The sequence below is a fragment of the Sinohyriopsis cumingii genome, chromosome 10 (assembly GCF_028554795.1).
Source record: "Sinohyriopsis cumingii isolate HCF-2022 chromosome 10, ASM2855479v2, whole genome shotgun sequence".
Taxonomy (NCBI): domain Eukaryota; kingdom Metazoa; phylum Mollusca; class Bivalvia; order Unionida; family Unionidae; genus Sinohyriopsis; species Sinohyriopsis cumingii.
In genome coordinates this window covers 106,671,662-106,696,993 of record NC_142970.1, presented here as the reverse complement: position 1 = coordinate 106,696,993, position 25,332 = coordinate 106,671,662, and the positions used below count along the sequence as shown (strand labels likewise).

Here is a 25,332-nt window from a genome sequence, read left to right as displayed (position 1 = left end):
AATCATTTAAGCTTGCTACGCCGTGTAAAAAGCTGATACCTTATTCCGACAACGCTCCGTGTCGGCGAATTGCAGCATGTTCATATGAATTACATTCCGAAGTCGAATTATGATCGTCAAAACTAAGTCACAGTAACAAACTTTTCACGGTTTTTCATTATATTTTTTGCATTTAACTTCATTTATGCTGCAGCAAACATGAACGGCCTTGAGTTCCGATATGTGCATTTATTTTAAGGACATTTCTTATATAAAACATCTCTGCTAAAACGTCTGCGTTAGACGCTCTCATATTGATCCAATATATGTGCTTAGGTACAGATGAAGTTCCTACGCCGTCTTATCAATCTCATCCGTAACGTGACAAAATTCTACCAGCGCGTTTGCTTCACTAAGAAATCCCGCTCTGATCTCCAAGCTATGTAATTTTTCATTAATCATTTCATAGGCCGTGGACAGCATCTTTTGAATTACATCTCTTTACTGACGTTTCCGGTAATTAGTGGATTTGGGGAGGTCTTTGGTGTCAGGTGATATTTTGGAGTATGGGACACGAATATGCAAAAGCATAGCATCACCATGAAGGAGCTTTGCTCAATAGTTATGTCCACTGAAATGGGGTGGGGGTGGGAGGTTGAGTTGCGAAACAGAAGTGTGGTTCTCCATTCCGACAATGAGGCAGTCATTTACATATTAAATAATTTCACTTCCAAAGACTTATTTGCCATGTGTTTTGTACGTCGTTATGTCCTCACTTGCATGAAATACAAAATCAACGATTAGAACAGAGCAAAACGGAATAATTTACCAGATCTCATCTCAGTTTTCAGATCACAAAGTTCAGGAAGTTGGCGCCATATTTGGAATCCGAATCTACTGAACTCCTTCCACATCTTCTTCATATGTAATTCTAACAACTGCAAAACGGATCGATACTGTTCTTGCCCCGAGCACCAAGGACACGTACAACAATGTAATTAAAGGTTTCTATTGACTCAAAGTAAATGTGGCACAGCTTACCTGTTTCTTTTTCACTACAAGAGCTGATTTCTTTTACTGCATTCCAATTTCGGTTCGGCAAGGAGGGAAACACCAATTCCACGTATCTTGCTGGTTTTTCATACTTTCACCAGCTGAAATGATGGCTTGATGATATAGAACTTTTTCTCATTACTAAAACGGTCCTGAGTGTGCGTCGTCTAACAAATTAGACAGAGATCCGCATTACGTCTTCCATTTTGATAACAACTACTCCTGGCAGTTGAACATATTGCCGATATTAGGTACGATGAAACCCTTATTAGATCAATGTATTCCATTGCCTTCTTTGCCTTTCTTAGAGCAGGAAAGATGACATCTCTCAATGTATTCCATTGCCTTCTTTGCCTTTCTTAGAGTAGGCAAGATGACATCTCTCAATGTATTCCATTGCCTTCTTTGCCTTTCTTAGAGTAGGCAAGATGACATCTCTCAATGTATTCCATTGCCTTCTTTGCCTTTCTTAGAGTAGGCAAGATGACATCTCTCAATGTATTCCATTGCCTTCTTTGCCTTTCTTAGAGTAGGCAAGATGACATCTCTCAATGCATTCCATTGCCTTCTTTGCCTTTCTTAGAGTAGGCAAGATGATATCTCTCAATGCATTCCATTGCCTTCTCTGCCTTTTTTAGAGTAGGCAAGATGACATCTCTCAATGTATTCCATTGCCTTCTTTCCTTTCTTAGAGTAGGCATGATGACATCTCTCAATGTATTCCATTGCCTTCTTTGCCTTCTTTAGAGTAGGCAAGATGACATCTCTCAATGTATTCCATTACCTTCTTTGCCTTTCTTAGAGTTGGCAAGATGACATCTCTCAATGTATTCCATTGCCTTCTTTGCCTTTTTTAGAGTAGGCAAGATGACATCTCTCAATGTATCCCATTACCTTCTTTGCCTTTTTTAGAGCAGGCAAGATGACATCTCTCAATAACATAAATGAGTTGAATGTCATGCAGATGCAGAATTTGGTGGCGATACAGTCATTTTGACCATACCCAACTGCAAACAATACCTTTTTGGAGGTCACTTACATCTGCAAATTGTGAAACAATTATCCAAAATTGGGTGGCTGGTAAGGCATTTGCGGCGTTACATCCACTTAGTAGGTTGTATCCATGGACCTTAATTACCTCCAGAATGTTATTAATTTCGTTGAATTAAATCCGCTAACATATGTATAAAGTTCGCATAACTGCAGATTGGTGCTGTCACAACCGTTCATTCTCATAGTATTTCAGAACGCCAGGGTAAGATTATGGGCTGGTGGAAGTAGTCCTATGTATATGCTCGTTACATTCGTGTGTCCATGTTTTAAACCTTACAGTGCTGACGCAGGTCTGGACTGTCGTAGGCGGTCATTCTGCTTGTATGTTCGGGGAGGCCATTCTGACACCTGCGCTACTCACCCAACCATCAAGCCACTTGAATTGTGTTAGGCAGGTAACTGCTTCTCATACGAATTCACATTATATATGTACATGGTGAGCTACTCTACAAACCGTCAATACACTTGAATATTCTTATGCAGTCGGTATAAAGACTTCCTGCATGTTGACTTTGTACATGTAAATAGGTGCTCATTTACTGATTATTTTGGCGTCCGATTTACTTAAATTTGTATATTTGCAGCGTGTACAGTTCACCCCTACCATATTTTGTTAGGGAACAGTTAGGGCTTGTATAATATCACAGGACAGGCTTAGGTAGCTTGGTCCTTGACAGAGAATACCATGATTTTCGGCAAGCCAATTCCTCGGCGGCGTCGCAGCAGATCTTCGGTCCAATTGTCACTACCAGTTCCAGGCAGAGACACGTACTTTCTTTACCAGCGATATATCAATTTACTGACTTATTCAATGTGGGTATTTCTTTAAAAAGGCTTGCCCCATTTTCCATGATATATTCTTCCGTTTATATCTGACTTCATTCGTTTCTTACCTGCTGTCGGAAGTGTATATTATGAACATGTTGCGCTTCCCACTCGATCATACATGTCCCATCGGCTAATTGGATACTTGTTGGACTTCCCACTCTATTATACATGTCCTATCAGCTACTTGGGTTCTTGTTGGACTTCCCACTCTATTATACATGTATCATCGGCTAAGTGGGTACTTGTTGGGCTTCCCACTCTATTTTACATGTCCCATCAGCTACTTGGGTACTTGTTGGACTTCCCACTCTATTATACATGTCCCATCAGCTACTTGGGTATTTGTTGGACTTCCCACTCTATTATACATGTCCCATCAGCTACTTATGTACTTGTTGGACTTCCCACTCTATTATACATGTCCCATCAGCTACTTGGATACTTGTTGGACTCCCCACTCTATTATACATGTCCCATCAGCTACTTGGGTACTAGTTGGACTTCCCACTCTATTATACATGTCCCATCAGCTACTTTGGTACTTGTTGGACTTCCCACTCTATTATACGTGTCCCATCAGCTACTTATGTACTTGTTGGACTTCCCACTCTCTTATACATGTACCATCGGCTAATTGGGTACTTGTTGGACTTCATCTCCTCATTCAGGTTCAAATTTCATAAAAGTAGTTCCAGGCTGGGTATGCGATACGGAAAATTTAGTTATGCTATTAGAAACACTCCATTTGTAATAGAATTGTACCCTATATTTTCCTGAGACCGATCCTGAACTATTCTTTGGTGTGATTGGTAAGATCATGTTTTATATTGCATGGCCTGAAGTACTAATATTCGCCTTGGAAAGGCTTACTAGTAAGGGATACAAAATAGAAAATAAGAACAACTATGCAAATATGAAATTTGAGTTTCGTGATGTGTTGTCATTAGGTGAATAGTGCAAATTATTCGTACGTTTAAGAATCCTTCAGTTGACAATGACAATTTTCGTTAGGTCCATGGAAATAGGGGTGACAATGGACTTCAAAGTCATTTTCACGCAGAAGTTATTTGTTTCACTCGGTAGTGAAATCCGTTGTTTGTACCAATATGTACGTGATATTTGAACTAATCAAACATCAGAATTCTGTATTGACTTAAGCATATATATATATATATATATATATATATATATATATATATATATATATATATATATATATATATATATATATATATATATATATATATGCTTATTGGCATTACAAAATACAAGCTAAAGTACTGTAGAAGTAAGGTGAATCAGATATTACCCGAGTTCTTAAGTCAACGCGCAATTTACAAAAACATCAAACATGAAATCGTGCATATGCATCTATTTATAGAGAAATACAAAGAGAAGATAGGAATGGGGCCATGTTTAATTAAAGCTAACACTGGTACAAATATAGTGATAACCCGGGATACAAATTTGATAAATATTTAAAAAAAAAAAGAACTTATTAGAGAATGGCCGTTCATGGTTAATTATTGAAATCCAACATAACCTTTAACATTTTAAATTTAATTAATTTTAAATAGTTCATACATAAATTAAGATAATTATTATAAAGTAGACCAACATTATTCTGTCTGATATAATAGTATAGGCATATTCCTAACACCATTCATTTTTTTTCTTGTTGACATAAAAAATGTTCATGAAAAACATACAAAGCCAGATCAATTGCAAACATGGTGAACTTCTGGCACTCAAAATAGGTTGTTGTTGTATGGTTTAACGCCATTTTTCAGCACACGATAGGCTATACATGGCGGCCAGTATTAATGGTGGAGGAAGAACCCGGGAAAACCCCGGTAAGAACCACCGAAGATACTGGCAAGCTTTCTCACATACCCACATTAGCCTAATCCGAGACTCGAACACACGCAGACAGAGGTGAGATGGCAGTGATCCGTCTCAAAATAGGTCACAGTTTAGTACTTTTTGAACATTATATAATACACTATCTAAATTTCAAGTTATATTGTCGAGTGAATCAGTTTATGTTCTCTTAGTTAGCTTATTTGTATAAGACTTTCTTTCGTCTGGATTGTTCCAAACAAATCTCTTCGAAACATTGCCTTGGTGAGTGGATATTTTGACCTAAACTGGATACTGTTCTCAGATTCACAGTTTACATAGTGCTTCACACATCAGTCTTGAATCTTGTTTTCTTTAGATATCAGTAAAACTGAAACCTCGCAGCGGCATCCCAAATTTGTTTTTCCTTTTTTGCACTTGTATTGTCAAACATTCTTTTCAACTCGCTCATCCTAATATTTGTTTTCTTTTTACTTTCTTATTCATGTCGTAGGACGGGTAATTAGTCTCTCTCTATCACTCTTTCTCTCTCTCTGTCTGTCTGTCTCTCTCTCTCTCGCACACACACACATACACACACACAAACAGACACACACACTTATACTCAAAACACACACAAACTAAAGGTAAAAATGCTTTTCCAACATTGGAGAGAGAATATATATGACTTTGAACCTGGTAACCATTTATTTTGTGTATGCCTACTGAAATTTTGAGCTTAGAATTTTCATGTTTCCTTTATTATTATTATTAGTAGTAGTAGTAGAAGTAGTAGTAGTAATAGTAGCAGTGGTGGTACTAGTAGTGGTAAGAGTGTTAGTATTACTGATGAGCTACCTGCATTGAGAATATTATGAAGTCCTTATCTTAGGTATAAACTTAATTACACTATTTTGCATGATATATGGCTACCTACCAAATGAAAACACAACAACAACAAAATCCGAGAAGAATAACACAAAACAAAAAACGATGAGGGCGATTGGAGACGTTATATTACGTCACACCAAAACTTGATATTTTAAAAGTCTTGTTGTCTTCACTACACATATATGGGTGTTTACAGTTTACGTTAGATACGTTTTGAACGAGGACAAGGACAAATGTAACATGACCTAGATATTTGTCGCAGTTCTATTTCTGTCTTACTTCGTCACGCTGGAGTCGATAAGATAGCGCGTTCAACTGTGGGAATGATTTAACGCCATACTTGACAAATCTGCATATACGTTCATCAAAGACCTGCAGGTTTCGATTTTATTTTCTTATAACGAGTTGAATAGTTTGATAGCTATGGCTGCTGCAAATCCAGGAAATATTCAGGATGCAGATAAACCACATTGTCCGATTTGCCTGGGTAAATTTAAAACACCCAGGCAGCTGACGTGTCTCCACTCGTTTTGCCAAAGTTGTCTGGACGATTATATTTCATCTAAAGCTAGAAATGTAACGGAACTGAAGCAGTTTGAGTGTCCTATATGTAGAACCGTGATTCTCATTCCCAGGAAATGTGAACAGTCCGTAATAGGGGCTTCAATGTTTCCATTAAATACAATTTTACAATTTATAGGAGGCAAAGAGAAAGAGGAAGTGGATAGACCGTGTGACTGTTGTTTGTCAGATGGCGTCTCCTTCACAGCTAATGGATTTTGTATTGTGTGTGAGGAGGCCATGTGTGCATCTTGTATAAAATTTCATCACAAACAAAAGGCTACAAAGGACCACTCCATCATAACCATAGATGAGCTGACAAGCAACCCAACTAACTCTGTCAGGTTTGATAAGGGGTTTCGGTGTGAAGAACACGAGGAAGAAGAGTTGAAGTTTTATTGCAAGGACCATAAGATTGCTTGTTGTGCAAGTTGCTGTATCGTTCATCACAGAAATTGCATCCAAGTATTGGACTTGAGGAAAGATGTTAACAATCTGTTGAAGGATGTTAAACCTTTGCACATCGTTGAAGAGATGAAGAAAATTGAAAACCACCTGATGAACATTGAGAGAAAGAACGATTCTAATATCGTTATTCTTGAATCGCAAGTAGAAGAAATGACCAACAAGATAAAAGAAATCAGGAAAAAAATGAATGACCTTCTTAATGATTTAGAACGCAAAGTCAAGTCGGAAGGAAATCAAATGTACAAGCAGGAAGCAATTCTAAAACAAGAGAAAAATCACCAGTGTCAGGCCTTGTTAACAGCAGTGCGAAACTCACATGTAACTTTGGAGACAGTCATGAAACACGGTAGCGATACGCAGGTATGCCTTGTTTTCTTTTACGTTTTTCTGTATAGGAACAACTATAATGATAGTTTGGGACAATGAGAGTGTTTCGGAATGATAAGGATTAAAACCAAAAATAGTTCTGACAGCGAGTGAAAGAACATCGTATTATTATAACTATTATTGGTATTAGTTGTGGTTATTGCTAGCAGTTATGAAACTGTAGCCATCATAGCTAACTTGTATGTTTCTTTGTAATTTGCTTTCAAAAGGATTAACATGTTATTGTTCCATGAGAAAGTTGCCTGTCTTTACCAAATCTCGCATGTATTTTGAGAACCTGCAGCTTTTGCTTTCCGAAACAAAAAATAATTCCGTACCTTCCTAAAGTTACAAATGTATTTATGACAAAGATCATGACAAAATGTTTAGTCCTTACAAATAACCATCAATGGCGTCGTCGCTTCCTTTATGGTCTTGCTAGGAGAAAGTTGTAATCCCAATGATGTCGAGCTACCTGCAATCCGATATTATTGTGCTGAACTCGTGCTCCTTTTCATCTGCCAAGAAGGCCGGATCTAGCTGCAGCCATAACATTTTTTAATACAAGGCCCCAGTATATTAGTTACAGGTTAAGTTATGTGTACCGCACTGGTACTGTGATGTTGTTGTTGTGGGGTTTAACGCCATTTTTCAGCACACGATAGGTTAAGCATGGCGGCCAGTATTAATGGTAGAGGAAGAACCCGGGAAAACCCCAGGAAGAACCACCGACCCACGAGAAGTTACTGGCAAGCTTTCTCACATACCCACATTGGCCGAATCGTAGACTCGAACCCACGCAGACAGAGGTGAGATGGCAGTGATCCGTAATGGAGAACACTTTAGACCACTCTGCCACTCGGGGCCCCCACTCGTACTATGAATCTTTTTAAACATATTTTCACTCTGGTGGCAGTATTTAAGGGATGGTTGAAATATGTAATAAATCATAAAAGAAATCCATGGAAAACATTTGTATGACTTTAATGTTAGTTATAAAAATTATACATGTCAAGGACATTAAACATTAAAACTGGTACCTTATCTCGAATAAAAGCAGATTTTCTCGAATTCAAACCTCACGAACAACACAGTTGCTGACGTTGACCTTAAACATGCATCTAATTTCACACTTTCAATTTTTTTAAGGCTGGAGAATACACAGAAATAGAGGAAAAGTCATATCCGACCCCAGGGTAGTTACTGTTCCCTTAAATAAGATTTATTTTTAGAATAGGGATGGACAAGTATCAGGCCTGACCACCCGGAACGGCCCATTTTTGTACCAACCGGAAAACCTAGTCCAGCCAGGTTTTAAGATAAAAATTTGATCGTGCTGGGTCAGGTCCCCGCCCCTCCCCCCCCCCCGTAATAAAATAAGACTATCCCCCAAGAATAAAAGGTTGTTGTTTCATGATTGCCAATATTGGATGTGAGAGAGGGGGTGGGGAAAAGGAAAATGTGGGAGTAGAGAAACCCGACGCGGTAAAAATCGATCTAGCCGGGTACATGGACCTGGTACACTGAAATAAAACCTAACAAATCACCATTTCGCATTTATCAAATGATCATGTTATAGTGTTATAAACAATGGAACTGAAATAAAACCTAACAAATCAATATTTCGCATTCATCAAATGATCATGTATAGTGTTATAAACCATGGAACTGAAATAAAACCTAACAAATCACCATTTCGCATTTATCAAATGATCATGTATAGTGTTATAAACCATGGAACTGAAATAAAACCTAACAAATCACCATTTCGCATTTATCAAATGATCATGTTATAGTGTTATAAACCATGGAACTGAAATAAAACCTAACAAATCACCATTTCGCATTTATCAAATGATCATGTTATAGTGTTATAAATCATGAAACTGAAATAAAACCTAACAAATCACCATTTCGCATTCATCAAATGATCATGTACAGTGTTATAAACCATGGAACTGAAATAAAACCTAACAAATCACCATTTCGCATTCATCAAATGATCATATTGTGGTGTTATAAACCATGGAACTGAAATAAAACCTAACAAATCATCATTTCGCATTCATCAAATGATCATGTTATAGTGTTATAAACCATGGAACTGAAATAAAACCTAACAAATCACCATTTCGCATTCATCAAATGATCATATTGTGGTGCTATAAACCATGAAACTGAAATAAAACCTAACAAATCATCATTTCGCATTCATCAAATGATCATATTATAGTGTTATAAACCATGGAACTGAAATAAAACCTAACAAATCACCATTTCGCATTCATCAAATGATCATATTGTGGTGTTATAAACCATGGAACTGAAATAAAACCTAACAAATCATCATTTCGCATTCATCAAATGATCATGTCATAGTGTTATAAACCATGGAACTGAAATAAAACATAACAAATCACCATTTCACATTCATCAAATGATCATATTGTGGTGTTATAAACCATGGAACTGAAATAAAACCTAACAAATCACCATTTCGCATTTATCAAATGATCATGTATAGTATTATAAACCATGGAGCTGAAATAAAACCTAACAAATCACCATTTCGCATTTATCAAATGATCATGTTATAGTGTTATAAACCATGGAACTGAAATAAAACCTAACAAATCACCATTTCGCATTTATCAAATGATCATGTTATAGTGTTATAAACCATGGAACTGAAATAAAACCTAACAAATCACCATTTCGCATTTATCAAATGATCATGTTATAGTGTTATAAATCATGGAACTGAAATAAAACCTAACAAATCACCATTTCGCATTCATCAAATGATCATGTATAGTGTTATAAACCATGGAACTGAAATAAAACCTAACAAATCACCATTTCGCATTCGTCAAATGATCATGTATAGTGTTATAAACCATGGAACTGAAATAAAACCTAAGAAATCACCATTTCGCATTCATCAAATGATCATATTGTGGTGTTATAAACCATGGAACTGAAATAAAACCTAACAAATCATCATTTCGCATTCATCAAATGATCATGTTATAGTGTTACAAACCATGGAACTGAAATAAAACCTAACAAATCACCATTTCGCATTTATCAAATGATCATATTGTGGTGTTATAAACCATGGAACTGAAATAAAACCTAACAAATCATCATTTCGCATTCATCAAATGATCATATTATAGTGTTATAAACCATGGAACTGAAATAAAACCTAACAAATCACCATTTCGCATTCATCAAATGATCATATTGTGGTGTTATAAACCATGGAACTGAAATAAAACCTAACAAATCATCATTTCGCATTCATCAAATGATCATGTTATAGTGTTATAAACCATGGAACTGAAATAAAACCTAACAAATCACCATTTCGCATTCATCAAATGATCATGTTATAGTGTTATAAACCATGGAACTGAAATAAAAGCTAACAAATCACCATTTCGCATTGATCAAATGATCATGTTATAGTGTTATAAACAATGGAACTGAAATAAAACCTAACAAATCACCATTTCGCATTCATCAAATGATCATATTATAGTGTTATAAACCATGGAACTGAAATAAAACCTAACAAATCACCATTTCGCATTCATCAAATGATCATGTTATAGTGTTATAAACAATGGAACTGAAATAAAACCTAACAAATCACCATTTCGCATTCATCAAATGATCATGTTATAGTGTTATAAACAATGGAACTGAAATAAAACCTAACAAATCACCATTTCGCATTGATCAAACAATGGGCTGCTTTAAGCAATAATTATGCCGGACCCTTTCTCGATACAAGGGCGGTGCATATGAGTAACCTCGTTTTAAGTCGTGTTTTGACTCGTTGTCGGAAATATTAAGGAACGCCAAAACGTAGTGTCCAACTGAGATAACAAACTAAAAAAAGACAGTAACATTTGTATTTTGGTGTATTGTGTAATTACCATCAGTATTCGCTCTCTTAGTATTGCTGCAGGAATACAAGTACAAATATTCAAATATGCTGTTTTTATTCTTCTGTCTTTTCATTCACGACGCGCGAGACATTATTTAACTAGTTGGGTGATGTCATAATGTAAGAGACTGAGAAGTGCATTGTCTCATGACACGTGTCCTTACCAAGGACGACAACCCCTTGACGACAACCCCTTGACGACAACATATACGGGGTTGTTAACACATCAACGCTTACGATGGACTATTTTTCTTTCATTCCCAGTAGTAAACAGGACAAAGGATTGGTTAAAGAAAGATTGCGTATCCTTGGTATTGATGTAGCTTTAAATATAGATAGTTTGTTTCTTCCAAATCCTTTTGCGACATTTTAGAAAGAGAATTACAATTTTAAAATTAATGTTTAACTGCTTACGCAAAAACATTGCAATCGTTAATGACGTCATCTACGGCGTTAATGTGTGCACTCATGTGGGATTGTAGTTACTTACATATTTGTATGTGTATGTCGTGTTTTCCAGTGTGGAACACATGTGCAGGATATATCTATCCTACATCACACGTGACTTTTATTCACACTATTTTGACCGTCTACTGTCTGCATGTAATATAAATAGTAGCAAAACTTCCCCATTTCCATTCCTCGCTCGATCATATCTTGCATAATAATCGAGATTAACTTTAATTGCAACATCTGTACATACGAAAACAAGCAGTGGGTGAAGCTGATGGGTCCCGCCATTACCCACAGATCGACCTAGACACAAATGTAGCTCTTTGGAACCGAAACAGCCGTTGTTGTAAAGGTTGATATTTTAAAACAATTCTTATTCTCATTATTTCGGAGGGGTAAATCTATTCTGGCTCATCATTTTTTGTCGATTAATCTTAAGGATAAGAGTGAACTTTATTTTTTGACCTGTTCACATTTGTATTTTTACGCATGCTATCGGCAGCACACAATTTGGACACTGTGTATTGCCATAACCAAAGCCAGTTCAAATACTGTTCTTTGTAAGGTAAAATGTTGTAAAACGTCATTAACGGTTTTCGCGCTCTATATATATAGGTAGGTTACTTGTCAATAGATATTTTGCTGTTTGCAAGTTACATCGATATCAACAGTTCGCCATTTTTATTTCCACCTTCATTTTTCTTTCAGTAATGTGTGAAGATTATTCCTTCATTATGATAAGTGTAGGACGCAAAATTCTGTCCTTCCTGTTCTACGTATATGGATAAGAAGGATTTTATGTCCAGTCCTTATAAAAAAAGTGTGTATATATATATATATATATATATATATATATATATATATATATATATAAGCAAGGTGATGGGTGCCGCTTATCCGCGGATCTGGGCTCGAATCTCCGTAGAGTGTGAATTAAAAATTCTCTAACCTGTATGATAGTATTATTTGTATTAAATATTAATTCTGCCTACTATTATCAAGCATTCTTCTATAGAATCCAAGTATATCACTTTCCGTTCTGTCTGGTGTATATTCATAGTTCTTTCTCTCTCTCTCTCTCTCTCTCTCTCTCTCTCTCTCTCTCATTTGCCTCCGCGCGTGATAATTTTGTTCTGTTTCAAAATTATTTATCTTTCATTCTACACAGATAATTATAAAATTAAATTTCCATTTCAAATAGAATTATAGCTTCCAATAATTATCAAAGAATGCAAGCAGGATGTCACGGCCTTTAGTGTAGGAACACACACCGACAATGCAGAGTTACACGAAAAGATAAAAAGTATGTACCTTCATATATTTGTAAGGCTAGAGATCTACCAAGACATTCATTTAGTTTGATATATAGAAACACTATATCTCGTTATGATTTATTTATATAATCAAGTAAATCCCAATGTTAAAATAGGTCTGAAGAATTTGATTTGCATGCCTTTTTTCCAGGTATTTATCATGGCCAACATAATGATACAACAGGTAAATTTAATTTGCATGCCTTTGTTCCAGGTAATTATCATAGCCAACAGAATGATACTACAGGTAAATTTAATATGCATGCCTTTTTTTCAGGTATTTTTCATGGCCAACAGAATGATACTACAGGCAAATTTAATATGCATGCCTTTTTTACCAGATATTTTCATGGCCAACAGAATGATACTACAGGCAAATTTAATATGCATGCCTTTTTTTCCAGATATTTTCATGGCCAACAGAATGATACCACAGGTAAATTTAATTTGCATGCCTTTTTTTCCAGGCATTTATCATGGCCAACATAATGATACAACAGGCAAATTTAATTTGCATGCCTTTGTTCAAGGTAATTATCATGGCCAACATAATGATACAACAGGTAAATTTAATTTGCATGCCTTTTTTTCCAGGCATTTATCATGGCCAACATAATGATACCACAGGTAAATTTAATATGCATGCCTTTTTTTCCAGGTATTTATCATGGCCAACAGAATGATGCTACAGGTAAATTTAATATACATGCCTTTTTTCCAGATATTTTTCATGGCCAACAGAATGATACCACAGGTAAATTTAATTTGCATGCCTTTTTTCCAGGTATTTATCATGGCCAACAGAATGATACTACAGCTAAATTTAATTTGCATGCCTTTTTTTCCAGATATTTTTCATGGCCAACAGAATGACACCACAGGTAAATTTAATATGCATGCCTTTTTTTCCAGATATTTTTCATGGCCAACAGAATGATACCACAGGTAAATTTAATTTGCATGCCTTTTTTTCCAGGTATTTATCATGGCCAACAGAATGATACTACAGGTAAATTTAATTTGCATGCCTTATTTTCCAGGTATTTATCATGGCCAACAGAATGATACCACAGGTGAATTTAATTTGCATGTCTTTTTTTCCAGGTATTTATCATGGCCAACATAATGATACCACAGGTGAAGTTGTACTATGAGCAGATTAAAGAGAAGTTTGATGAGATCGAGTCTGTCACGTTAAATCTTGAAATTGACCCACAAATCCAGTGCCTCTTATTGAAGACGTCAGATATTGGGAGAGTGATATGCAGAAAAGAACGTGAAAGTTTTCCTATATCAAGAAAAGAAAAACCGTTGAAGGAATGCCAGGCTGAGATGACGGAAACCGTGGAGATAGGAGAGCCTGATAATAGGGATGTCTGTTATACCGGGGTTACATATTTGCAAGGGGGTCAGGTGATGCTGACAGATTATATTAACAAGAGAGTTCTTTTGCTGAACTCCTGTTACCAATACATCGCCAGCTTACCATTGCTAGACAAGCCATTGGACGTTTGTGTAGTGGATGATGATGAGGTGGTCGTATCTTTACCATTTCGGAAAACACTCCAATTCCTGTCTGTAACAAATGGGTTCATGAAATCCACACGGACGGTTCAATCCATATATGAATGTCGGGGTATTGCTTCTACAGGTAGAGGGAATATAATCGTATCTGGTAGCTGTGACAGCAAAGGTACACTTTACTGGAGTCTGATCAACAAAACAGGCTTAGTGGAGAAATGTTATCAGTTTCACTCTAAGGGTGGCTCATCAATCACTTATGTCGCAGTTAATTCAGCTTGTACACGTGTACTTATCACTGTGTACTGGGGAAATTCCCTTTACTGTTTTGATATGCATGGTAGGATGATATATCAGTACAATCCGGACAGTCTCAAGTTTCCTCGTGGTGTTGCTATAAACAGGGATGATAACGTGTATGTGGTTGGAACCGAGTCTCGCAACATCCACCAACTGACATCAGATGGTACTCCCATTAAAATCATCACTGATGGTGTACCTAAAAGTCCATATGCCATATGTTTCAGCAACACGCGTGACAAGTTTATTATAACAAATAATTCTAATGAAAGTGAAAGGAAAATCCTCTGCGTATTTAGATTCAATGAATAGATAAGACAATGCTGATTCCCATCGTCCATAGTAAGTAGATTGAGACACACGGTGTCTTGACATTCGGATGTTTTAGTTCTATAAAGATGAAGACATTTTGTTTTATGAGAGCAAGATAAGAAACTAAATTCCTTAAATGCAATGTGTTAAAGAGATATCCATATATTATGATGAGGTTTGCATACAAATAGGCCACACAGATGCGAGATGGACAAGATTGTGAAGTGGATATATACATTACATGTTAATGTGATTTATGGACAATATAAATTGTCGTATGAATTTGTACATACTAACCCGCATAGAAGCATACTAGCAAACCTAGCTCTCAGTTGCAAAATTAGTAATCATTAGTTTAGCATATAGACAAAACGTTTGCATGATTGAGAGTTCCTACTGTATTATATATGCATCATCTATATATATTTATATATGACTTTCAGCTTAAACTGATTTAGAACTTGATGCAAAGGGGTCAAGTCAAATAATTTTTTATACATTTTTGCATCAGTTTATCTTCTTTCGGTTTTTATTATCGACTATTTTAAGTAATTTAAACTTAAATAACACTCGTGATTGTTAATACACAGGACAACTTACAAACGTATATTGCATTTAATCAGTCCAGGAATACGGTACATTAATTCAAATATGTCTTTGATGTCACTTGATCACTGACACTATTAAAACATCAAAGTTTACAGGCATTTAAAACTAATTTAAATCTAACTTACAGATCATAATTAATAGTCATAAACAAAAATGATTAGCTATATCAATCCTTTTGTTTATATAAATTAGCATGTAGTAAAATAATTATTAAACGTTAGTTGTATAGTGGGGCTGTATAGGGTCTATGGGAAATTTAACATGGGAATACGGTGGAACTGTGTAGGATTTATGGGAAATATAAAATGGGAAATATTGGGTGTGTATACGGACAGGGGAAAGTGGAGTTGTAGTATAGGGAGAATAGGAATGGAACGTGTGAGGTGACGTAACGATACCGGACATTGGTAACAATGTAGCAAGAGGCTGACCTCAATTGGACCAAACAGCGGTACAAAACATAGAATGCTTAGTAGGACATATGTACACATTTTTTTATCTTAAAAACCCTCACGGAATAAAAGAAAAATAACTACTAATGATATGCTACAATATTTACACCGGTTATACTGCAATCTGGGAGAGAAACTATTCTTCATTGTCGCAGAATAGAAACCGAGTGGGTTTTTGGACTAAATAAATAAGACAAACACAAGGTGAGAAAGATGGCAATTTATGAAATGAATTAATAAAGAAAAATATATGATGTAAAAATACAATGATTCTCTCACGCTCTCAACATACGATTTACTCAAATCATTCTACACAACATTCACACATTGAAAATAAACCAAAAATATGAAATCAATATGAAGTACAGATCCTAGAAACCTCGTGGACTGTAGATACGCTTCAAACAGTATTCTACACTACAAGAGAGATTCACATAATCTCAAATATGAACTCCGATTAAGATTCAAAATAATCTTATGAACACAACTAAGATTCAAAATAATCTTATGAACATAAACATGCAATTTGAACAATAATTGAACCAAACGTATGCTTCTAGCCCCTTTGTACAGTCTCACGATTCCTTGGGTTGGCCCACAATCTTATCGGCCGCTCGCACCCTTTATGGATCCACCACATTTACAGTCATACGTATACACACGTACAGACAGCATATATCATCCTTTTGAATTTGCTAAGTATACGTTCGTGGCACAGACATATGTACATACATACATACGTATCGACAGCACGCAGCCTTAAATATTCTGGAAACTCCAGACAGCTCTAAACAACTTTAGACAGCTTCAGACAGCTCTAGTCAGCTCTAGTCATATTCACAGTCACAATCACAGTGACAGTCCCAATCACAGTCACAGTCACAATCACAGTCACAGCGACAGTCACAATCAGCTACAGTAAAACCAAATTGATCATAATAATAGTTTCTGTAAAATCTTTAGATATATGATAATACTTTAACCTCTAATAGTGACTTTTAATTCAAAGTTCAAATCTGCGTTGTAATAAATACATTATTACGCGATAAGACATGACAAACCGAATAAGCTTCGCATATCAAATGAAATGTAAATTTAACACTTACCCCTATGACTGGAGGACTATGGAGAGCGTACACTCCTTGACGTGATCCAAAACGATCAGTGTCGGATTAGAAATCGATCTTACTTAAATCCATAGGAGAGTGAGCAAAAGTCAGGGTAAAATACCCGTGCATATCATGTTATTAATTTCCCTCCGTCGCAAGTAATTTCCGGCGAGGTACATGTTAATACAGTCGCTTACCTGGAAAAACACTTCTTCGCCGTAGATAACGTTGCCTATGTACAACGAAAAATAGTCAAATAGTTCTAATGCAAAACCAAGTTATTTTTTTGCCTGATTCTGTGACAATATATAACACATAAAACATACAACATACATACATAGATGAATCTTGATCCAGTTTTGATTCAGTCTTTCAAAGTTCTCTTTTTTCTTCCTGTTTTTTGTTGTTGTTGACCTTTCTGTTTTGTTTGTCCTTTCTCTCCTTTGCACAGTTATATTTCATCTTCTTCACCTCCTCTTTCAGTACCTTTCTCATCATTTATTCAGCTTTCTTTAAGTTGACTAATCCCCACTGCACAAAAGACCACTCTGTCAAATTCTTTGTTTGTTCTAAACAGCACCTGACTTTCATTATACTATCGAGTGCCTCATTCAATGTTCCAACTCTAACATACTGAGGTTGAATAAGCCTCTTAATTTCTCCACTTCTTAATCTATCATGCCTTTCACCAGACCTCTCGTTACTTTCAGACTGGTCACAAAGTCTAGGCTACCTTGATACTTCCATTCATCTGAAGCCTTTCCACCACATAGGTTCCATCGACTATCCAGTACCAGCTTTCTTTTAAATCATTAAACAAATTCATCGTCCTATGTGAACTGATCTGAAATTCATTAAGGTCGCCTATGCACCTTGTGCTTTCGCGACCGGTTAAGTCTTGAAGGTTAGGATTATAAATTGATTGGGACTATAGGTATGGTGCCACTACTGTCCCGTTTTATGTGAAAATGTCGCACTTTTTAATTCTGAAAGATGTCTGGGTGAGAAAGGAGGAAAAGGACCTGCGGGGCGCGAAAAGTCACACGAAAATAGTACGCCCGAAAACGGCAGAGCGCGTATAATCAAATCTGGTCCAGTTATACTAGTTGACATATATGATTCCGATAGTGTGTGAGCCACCCGTGTAATTTTCCATACCCTTTATGTTGTATAATTTCATTATTACATTTAGGTGAAGTTGGAATTTTGTGTACATAGTGTACTTTAGATTTTCAAACGTATTTCCAATCGGCTGGGTGTCAGTCACCATTGTAGGTTTGAGCCACGCTATGTTTTATTAGATTTTAATTTTGATGGCGGTATACAAAGGATCTGATCAGGGTTGTGGGGATGAAGCTATTATCGAAAGAGGACTTCAGTAGCCAAAGGAAGAACCTCTAGATTGATGATGATGATAAAAAATTAAAGTCGCCTATGCATCGTGTGCTTATGCGACTGGTTAAGTCTCAAATGTCGAGATTCTTAATTGGTCAGAACTGTAGGAATGGTGCCGCTACAGTTCCGTGTTTATGTGTGAGTGTCACACTTTTTAATTTGTCTGTCTGGACGAGGCAAATGTGGAAATAAACTTCGGATCGGCTCTCAAACCCAAACAAACAATTTTCAATCCGCCAACTAATAAGGGCGCTTTGTTAAATCCAGTTAGCATTTCCAATCTTAGTTAACACCAAATATTTCCAACTAAAAGAATTAAGTTATTAGTTGAGAATTCAGCCCTCAATTAGATTTTTCAATCAAAGTTGCACATTACAAGAGTATTAAACTACCAATCAGATTTGAGTTAATACTTCAAACTTTATAATTTGCAAAACCAGCCAAAGAATTCAACCTCCAATCAGACGCAGCCTTTCATAGTTAGTATGTTTGAGTTAGCTCAAGTAGAAAAACTAGCGAAAGGTTTCAACCTCCAATCAAATTCGTGTTTACACACCTGATACCACCAAGTTAGAAAACCAACCAAAGGATTCAACTGCCAATCCGATTCGGGTTTATAAACCTGGTTCTACCAAGTAAAAGTGCGAACCAAATTTTTCAACTTTCAATCCGATTTAGTTTTCAGCTAATACACCGATCACGCACTAATAGCCCTAAAACGCCAGAACGTATTTTATTTCAAATAAAGTCCAGTTGTGCTAGTGGACAATAAATAAACCCAATAATGTGTAAGCCACCTGTGCAATTCTGCCAAATTGTTTGAGTTTCAGAATTTTCCATATCTTAACTTATTCGAAAAATTCTAGTACATAGTGTACGTTGAAAATACCCTATGTTTTGTATTTATAGATATACCTAAGTGATTTAAAACATTTTGTAGTCACTATTACGTGTACTAAGTTGTTAAGTTTAAGGCGGTGGATAACGGATCAGATCAGTGTATTGGTATTATCGAGTGGTAATTCCAAGGCAAAGTGGAATCACTTTGTTAAAAAAAAAACTTTGAGCCCTGAGAAGTGCTATTTTGAGAGGCTAGCTGAAAGTCCCCCTGCGGTCATCTGTTTCTTTTTTTTTTCTCGCTGCACTTCTCTTGTCGTGTTTGATGGTATCTGGGAAGTGGTAGCCATGTATCATTGACACGTACTTTGCCGCTTCCACAAGATGGTAGATTGGGTATTGCGTATTAACATTCTCGTAGTATTGAGAAAGGATTCTTACGCCGTAGAACCACAGTGCCGGTCGGGGTCTATTGGTGTCTAGTGTTCTCCAGCTAGGTATTTTACGGCGCTGACAAAGTGCCCTGCCTTTCTCACATCGTCTAGCGCTGGTTCTAGTCCCATCTCTTTACACCGTTTTAGTTCTTGGTCAGCTTCCTCTTCTTCTACCTCGTTTTCTTCCTCTATTTCTTCTTCCGTTTCTTTTTCACTAGAGGAAGACATTTCAAAGTCAGCTACCAGTGTGTCATGTGGGATTTCCTGCCTTGGTGATTAAACTGGGGTGTGAGTAACTTTGCTCGCATACGTCTCCAGTGTCTTCATTATTTGTGCGATCGAGTCATTGATCGATTTATCCTGGGCAGCCGGAATCATTGGACTGGTCCCTGTATTTGTTGTTGGTCCTGTCGACTGCTGGGGGTTGTCTTGGTGGATCGTAGTGGTTACTGCTGGTCTGGGTCTGCGGTGTACGCTCCCTCTGTTGCTGTCTTCTTCCTCCTCTACGTCTTCTGGGCCGTATGTTGTCGTCCATTTTTTCTGCTATGTCATTGTTAACCAATATTGGAAGCAGGCTTGTACATTTTTCTTGCGCTCGAAGGCTCCAGCCTGAGGCTACTATGAGGCCGAGGCCCCTTAGTGCACTCATTGCTGCAGTGGGGATAATTTCCGTCGCTAGCTCCATTTCTAATGCGTCGTTGCTCGCTGTGTTCTTTGCTGACTACCTCCAGACTTGATGACGATGACAAAGAATTTAAGTCGCCTATTCACCGAGTTATTTCGCGACTGGTTAAGTCTCAAATGTCGAGATTTGTAATTGATCGGTACTGTAGGAATGCAGCCACTACAGTTCCGTGTTTATGTATGAGTGTCACACTTCTTAATTAGTCTGACTGGACGAGGCACAGGTGGAAATGTATCCAGGAACGGCACTCAAACCCAAACAAACAATTCCAATCCGCCAACTAATAAGGAGCATTTTGTTGAATTCAATCAGCCCTTTCGATTCTAGTTAATACAAAACATTCCAGGGAATTTAAATCGCAATCAAATTTGGCATAATGAACACGAACAAGTTAGAAAACCCACCAAAGAATCCAACTCCCAATCAGATTTGACTTTACAGATCAGATACAAACAAGTTGGAAACGAACCTAAATTTCGTTTGCTTCTTGTTCTTCTTGACTTTCATTTGAAGAAGTTGATATTTTCAAATCTCCTGCAACTGTTTCTGTGTCACTGCCGTCCTTCTGCCTTTATGAGATTGCCAACTTTACAGGATCGCATGCTGCTAGTGTTGCATATGTTTCCTGCATTATGTTTTGTTGTTGCGCAGCTACGACTTTAAGCGTGGCCCCATGTTGTTCTACTACACTCGAGAGTGGTGTAGTTTCTATTATTGGCTCTGTCGTTTGCTGGGTGTTGTTTGTTGTTGAGTCGTAACCGGAGGGCTGCTTACTAAATGCAAGGATTGCTCCCTCCGTTGTCACACTTGTCCCCCTCTACGACGACTCTTGGGCCATTTTTCCGCTTCATCTTTGTTCTCCCAAATTAAGAGCAGCGTGGTTATGTTCTGTTGCGCTCTTATGCTCCAGCCTGATGCACTAAAATACCTGGGCCTTTTATTGCATTCAATGCCTGGGCGGGGATTCGTTGTTCCATCGCTAGCTCCATTGATGTGTGCTTGTTGCTGTCTTCGCTGCTACTGGAATGGAATAAATCGAATGGAATGTCCTCCAGACTGAATTAATGAATATAATAAATTAAAGTCGCTTATGCAAACCAAGTGCTTTTGCGACTTGTTAATTCCTGATAGCTAGGATATTTAATTAATCGGGGTTGTATGAATTATAATGTCCTGAGGAGGAAAAAGAGGAAAGACATATCCAGGAGTCACCCGACGTCACAAGCCCGGTTGCTACTAGAAACGCCAAAGCCTATTTGATCAGATTTAGTCCAGTTCTAAGATTGGACGTGAAGAATATGTTCCAATGTTGTGTAAGCCACTTGTGTAATTATCTTAATCTTTTTTATTTTTAATTATTGTTTTTAACATGTTATAAGACAAAAAATAAATATTAGTACAAACAGAAAGCCAGTCAGCTGGGTGTTAGTCGCCCAATTATTTTTATGTCTTGCATTTTGAATTAAAATTGTTAATTTTGACGGTGGTTCAGAAACGATCATGTGGAAATACTGCCACCAAACATTTGGAGTTGTCTGAAAGAGTTCTTGAATAGATAAAGGAAGAAGTCATGTTTTAAAGCAATTGTAAAGTCATTGTTCTTGTTGTTTTCTATCCCTTCTTTTGTTTTCTGGGTTAGGTTGTATGTTGGTTTGACATCTCGGAGTTCCGGCTTGAGTTGTTGATGTTGTACTCGTCTTCTTCGTTGTTTATTGCCACAGGTATTTTGGAATTTTACATTGTACATTGTGCCTTGTCTTCTTCGTTGTTTATTGCCACATGTATTTTGGAAATTTGCATTGTACATTGTGCCTTTTTGTGTTGTGTGTGTCAGCAATTGGTGTGAGGTAATTGCTGTGTAATTACATGTGTGGTATGTTGGTAAATTATGGTTTTGGTGTATCTTTCTCTTTTGTTCCGTATTGTGCGCAGGGTCCTGATGACTGGTCTTGGGTCACCTTCTAGTTCTTAATTTTTGAGGGTTGAATTATAGTATTCTGTTGTTGTGTTCAGACCTTGGTTAATACATATGTTGTTATAATTAGCTTGCTAGCCGCATGCATCAGGGGTGGAGGTGGGGAGAGTGTAAATATGTTATGGGATTAAGTTGGAGGTTGAGGAAGTGGAAAATATTTTCTTTTTTGAAATCCCTTTAATTCTTATTTATTGTTTGTTATTTATTGATAATACAGGCTCCTTTACTGAATACTCAGGTCTATAGGGACTTATCAAAGGTGCCTGTTCTCTTTAGTTAATACCTATTTTATAATCTTATTGTTTAGTATGTATTAAAAATACATGCCCCTTTGCTGAATACTCAGGTCCATCAGGACTTATTAAAGGTAACTGTTCTCTTTGGTTAATGCCTATTTTATAACCTGAGTGAGTGGGTTTGCTAGTAGCATCCTGTTTCAAATTGCTGCTTTAACTCCAGGTTTCAAAGCTTCTTCTATTTGTCAATTTGTTTTAAATATAATATTATGCTTTTGTATGTCAGTTCAATGTTGTTATTTACTTTGGTATCTAGGAAGTCAGGGTATGTGTAGGGTGATCCAATCTTTTTTTGGTATGTTTGAAGTTTCATTATGTGGGCGTGATATCTAGGACAGCTGTTGAAGACGTGTTCCAGAGTTTTTATTGTGGTGCAGTGAGGACAATGTGTATTCTTATTTGGTCCATTATTGATATGTTTCCCAAAGCTTCCCTTGAGCAGAGCTTTTCCGGTTCTTATTCTATTGATAATTTTAATGTATGAGTTTTGTAGATTGGTTGGTAATATGATATTCCTAGTAACGTTTTTTTGCCATCGGTATAGATGTCTGCCTTTGGAGATGTCCCATAATTGCATACATTTCCTGCACACTATACAATATGGGCACTGTTGTATTATTCATGAGGCTGGATTTTGCACTTAGATCTGCTTTATCATTCCCTGGTAAGTTGATATGTGATGATCCCCATAGGGAATCAAGTTTTTGTTGTTTAGATTATATTTCCCTGATAGTTCGTCGTGCCTTTTCCATTAGGTTTCCGTTGCTTTTAGATATACCGGATTCGAATGATTTTAATACAATTAGGTAGTCGTTGATGATAAATTGTTGTGTAGGTTTAGTTGCTATCTATTTGAGTGCCTCATTTATTGCCCGGAATTCAGCCGTATAGATTGAGCAATCATTTGGGAGTCTATCCTGTAATTCAATATTGTGCTCCGGATGACCACTGACGCTTCTGTACTGTTTAGCTCTTTTGATTTGGATCCATCTGTATATATTAAGGCGTGTGATGGGTATGTTTCCGAGATAATCTTCCGTTAAGATTCCTATTGGGTTATGAAGTTTGGTTCCAAGCTTTTGTGCAGATAGGTTGATGTTTGGGGGGTTGCTTTTACATGGGGTGGTATCAGTTAGTTGGTGTTGTTCTGCTTGTATCCCTATTTAACCTAGTTCAGCATAGAGTGTGTGGACCATTTTAGCTGCGGGGAGATTCGAGACAAGTTTTGTCCTGAATGTTTTTTTTGCAGTTATTAATTATGATTCTCGTTGGGTTAATTTCCTTGTGGATTGAACTCCTGGTGACGTATCTTAGGATTTGTTCTTCTCGCCTCAGGTGTAGGTGTAGGTCCCCTGTTAAGATCTGCGATTCTTCTATTGAGATGCTGGGCAGCGTGCCTGTGCAAAGCCTTAGTGCTTTGTATTGGATGTTGTCCAATTTTTGGAGTAGGTTGGTATTTGCGGACGCATATCTTTGGCAGTCATACTCCGATTTGGCCCTAATTAGTGACCTGTAAAGCATTAGCATGATCTGCTCCTCGTGTTGTTCATCTTAAGTTGTTTTTATCAGGTTAAGGTCCTGGTTACATTTTTAATGAGATTAGTTAGGTGTGGTTTCCATGTGAGGTGTTCGTCTAACAGCATACCTAAAAAGTGGGTGTTTTTTACGAAGGTTATTTGGGTGTTTTGTCGGTATAGTTTGGGATATGTTATTTTGCGTTTGTTTGGTGGGGAGAAAATCATTCCTAGTGTTGTAGTATTTGATATTTTTATGCCGCAATTGTCTGCCCATGTGCCTATTGCATTCAAGTTTTGTTGCAGTTGACTAATAATGTTCTGGCTGTTTGGATTACCCACTTTCTAGATTCCACTATCATCAGCGCATTGTGAAGGATCTGTCTGTTTGGTGTCAACACACTTGCTGAGTTCATCAATCGTGCTGTTAAATAGGGTGGGGCTAATCACACTTCCCAATGGTGTTCCATTGCCTAGTGTGTTTGTTTTAATTTGTCTCCCAGTTAGAAAATTGGAGATCCAGCGATGCATGCGACCTGTAATACTGATTGAGTTTAGAGATTAGGCCTTTGGTCCATACGAGGTCAAAGGCTTTCTCTAGGTCTAAAACGATCGCAATGAGATTTCTATCATTTTGTCCAGTTTGCATTTTAGGCATGTTTGATGTTAGCCTCTAGTTGGACAAGCTGATCAATGGTAGATCGTCTAGTCTAAATCCGCTTTGGTTTTCGGAGATAAATAGGTGTTGTTCTAGATGATGTTGAGCCGATTATTTATCATTGTCTCCGTGATTTTACATATGGTGTTGGTCAGGAAGATTGGTCGGTATCAGTTGATCTTTTCCGGGTTTGGGTATGGCAGTGACTACAGCTTGTTTCCATGTTGTAGGCATGTTTCCGGTTTGCAATATCAGGTTAATTAGTTTAAGTATTATTTCTTCCATGCTAGCGGACATATAGTTGTAGATATCATAACCTAGTTGATCTTTCCCTGGTGATGTTGATTTAGGGTTGTATAGTGCTTTTCACCATTCATTTAGGTTAAATAGATCGTTTAGTGGTGTGTTCTTAATGTTTAGTTGATCTTTGAATAGATGAGGAAATTCATTCTCTAGGGTTGTATAATTTTTGTTTA

At 37.0% G+C, this 25,332-nt stretch overlaps 1 protein-coding gene across 2 annotated transcripts; it reads left to right on the top strand.

The window, feature by feature from the left end:
* The first annotated feature begins 5,956 nt into the window (after positions 1–5,956).
* On the top strand, positions 5,957–16,220 carry LOC149790781 (uncharacterized). 2 transcript variants are annotated; one of them, XM_089972841.1, is made up of 3 exons: positions 5,957–7,032; positions 13,800–13,832; positions 13,897–16,220. In XM_089972841.1, exons 1-3 carry the CDS (start codon positions 6,067–6,069, stop codon positions 14,890–14,892), a joined length of 1,995 nt encoding a protein of 664 aa, XP_089828967.1. In that variant the 5' UTR covers positions 5,957–6,066; the 3' UTR covers positions 14,893–16,220. The 2 variants fall into 2 exon arrangements, with proteins under 2 accessions (XP_089828967.1, XP_089828966.1); XM_089972840.1 differs by lacking the exon at positions 13,800–13,832 and having other exon boundaries at positions 13,864–16,220.
* Positions 16,221–25,332: the final 9,112 nt, after the last annotated feature.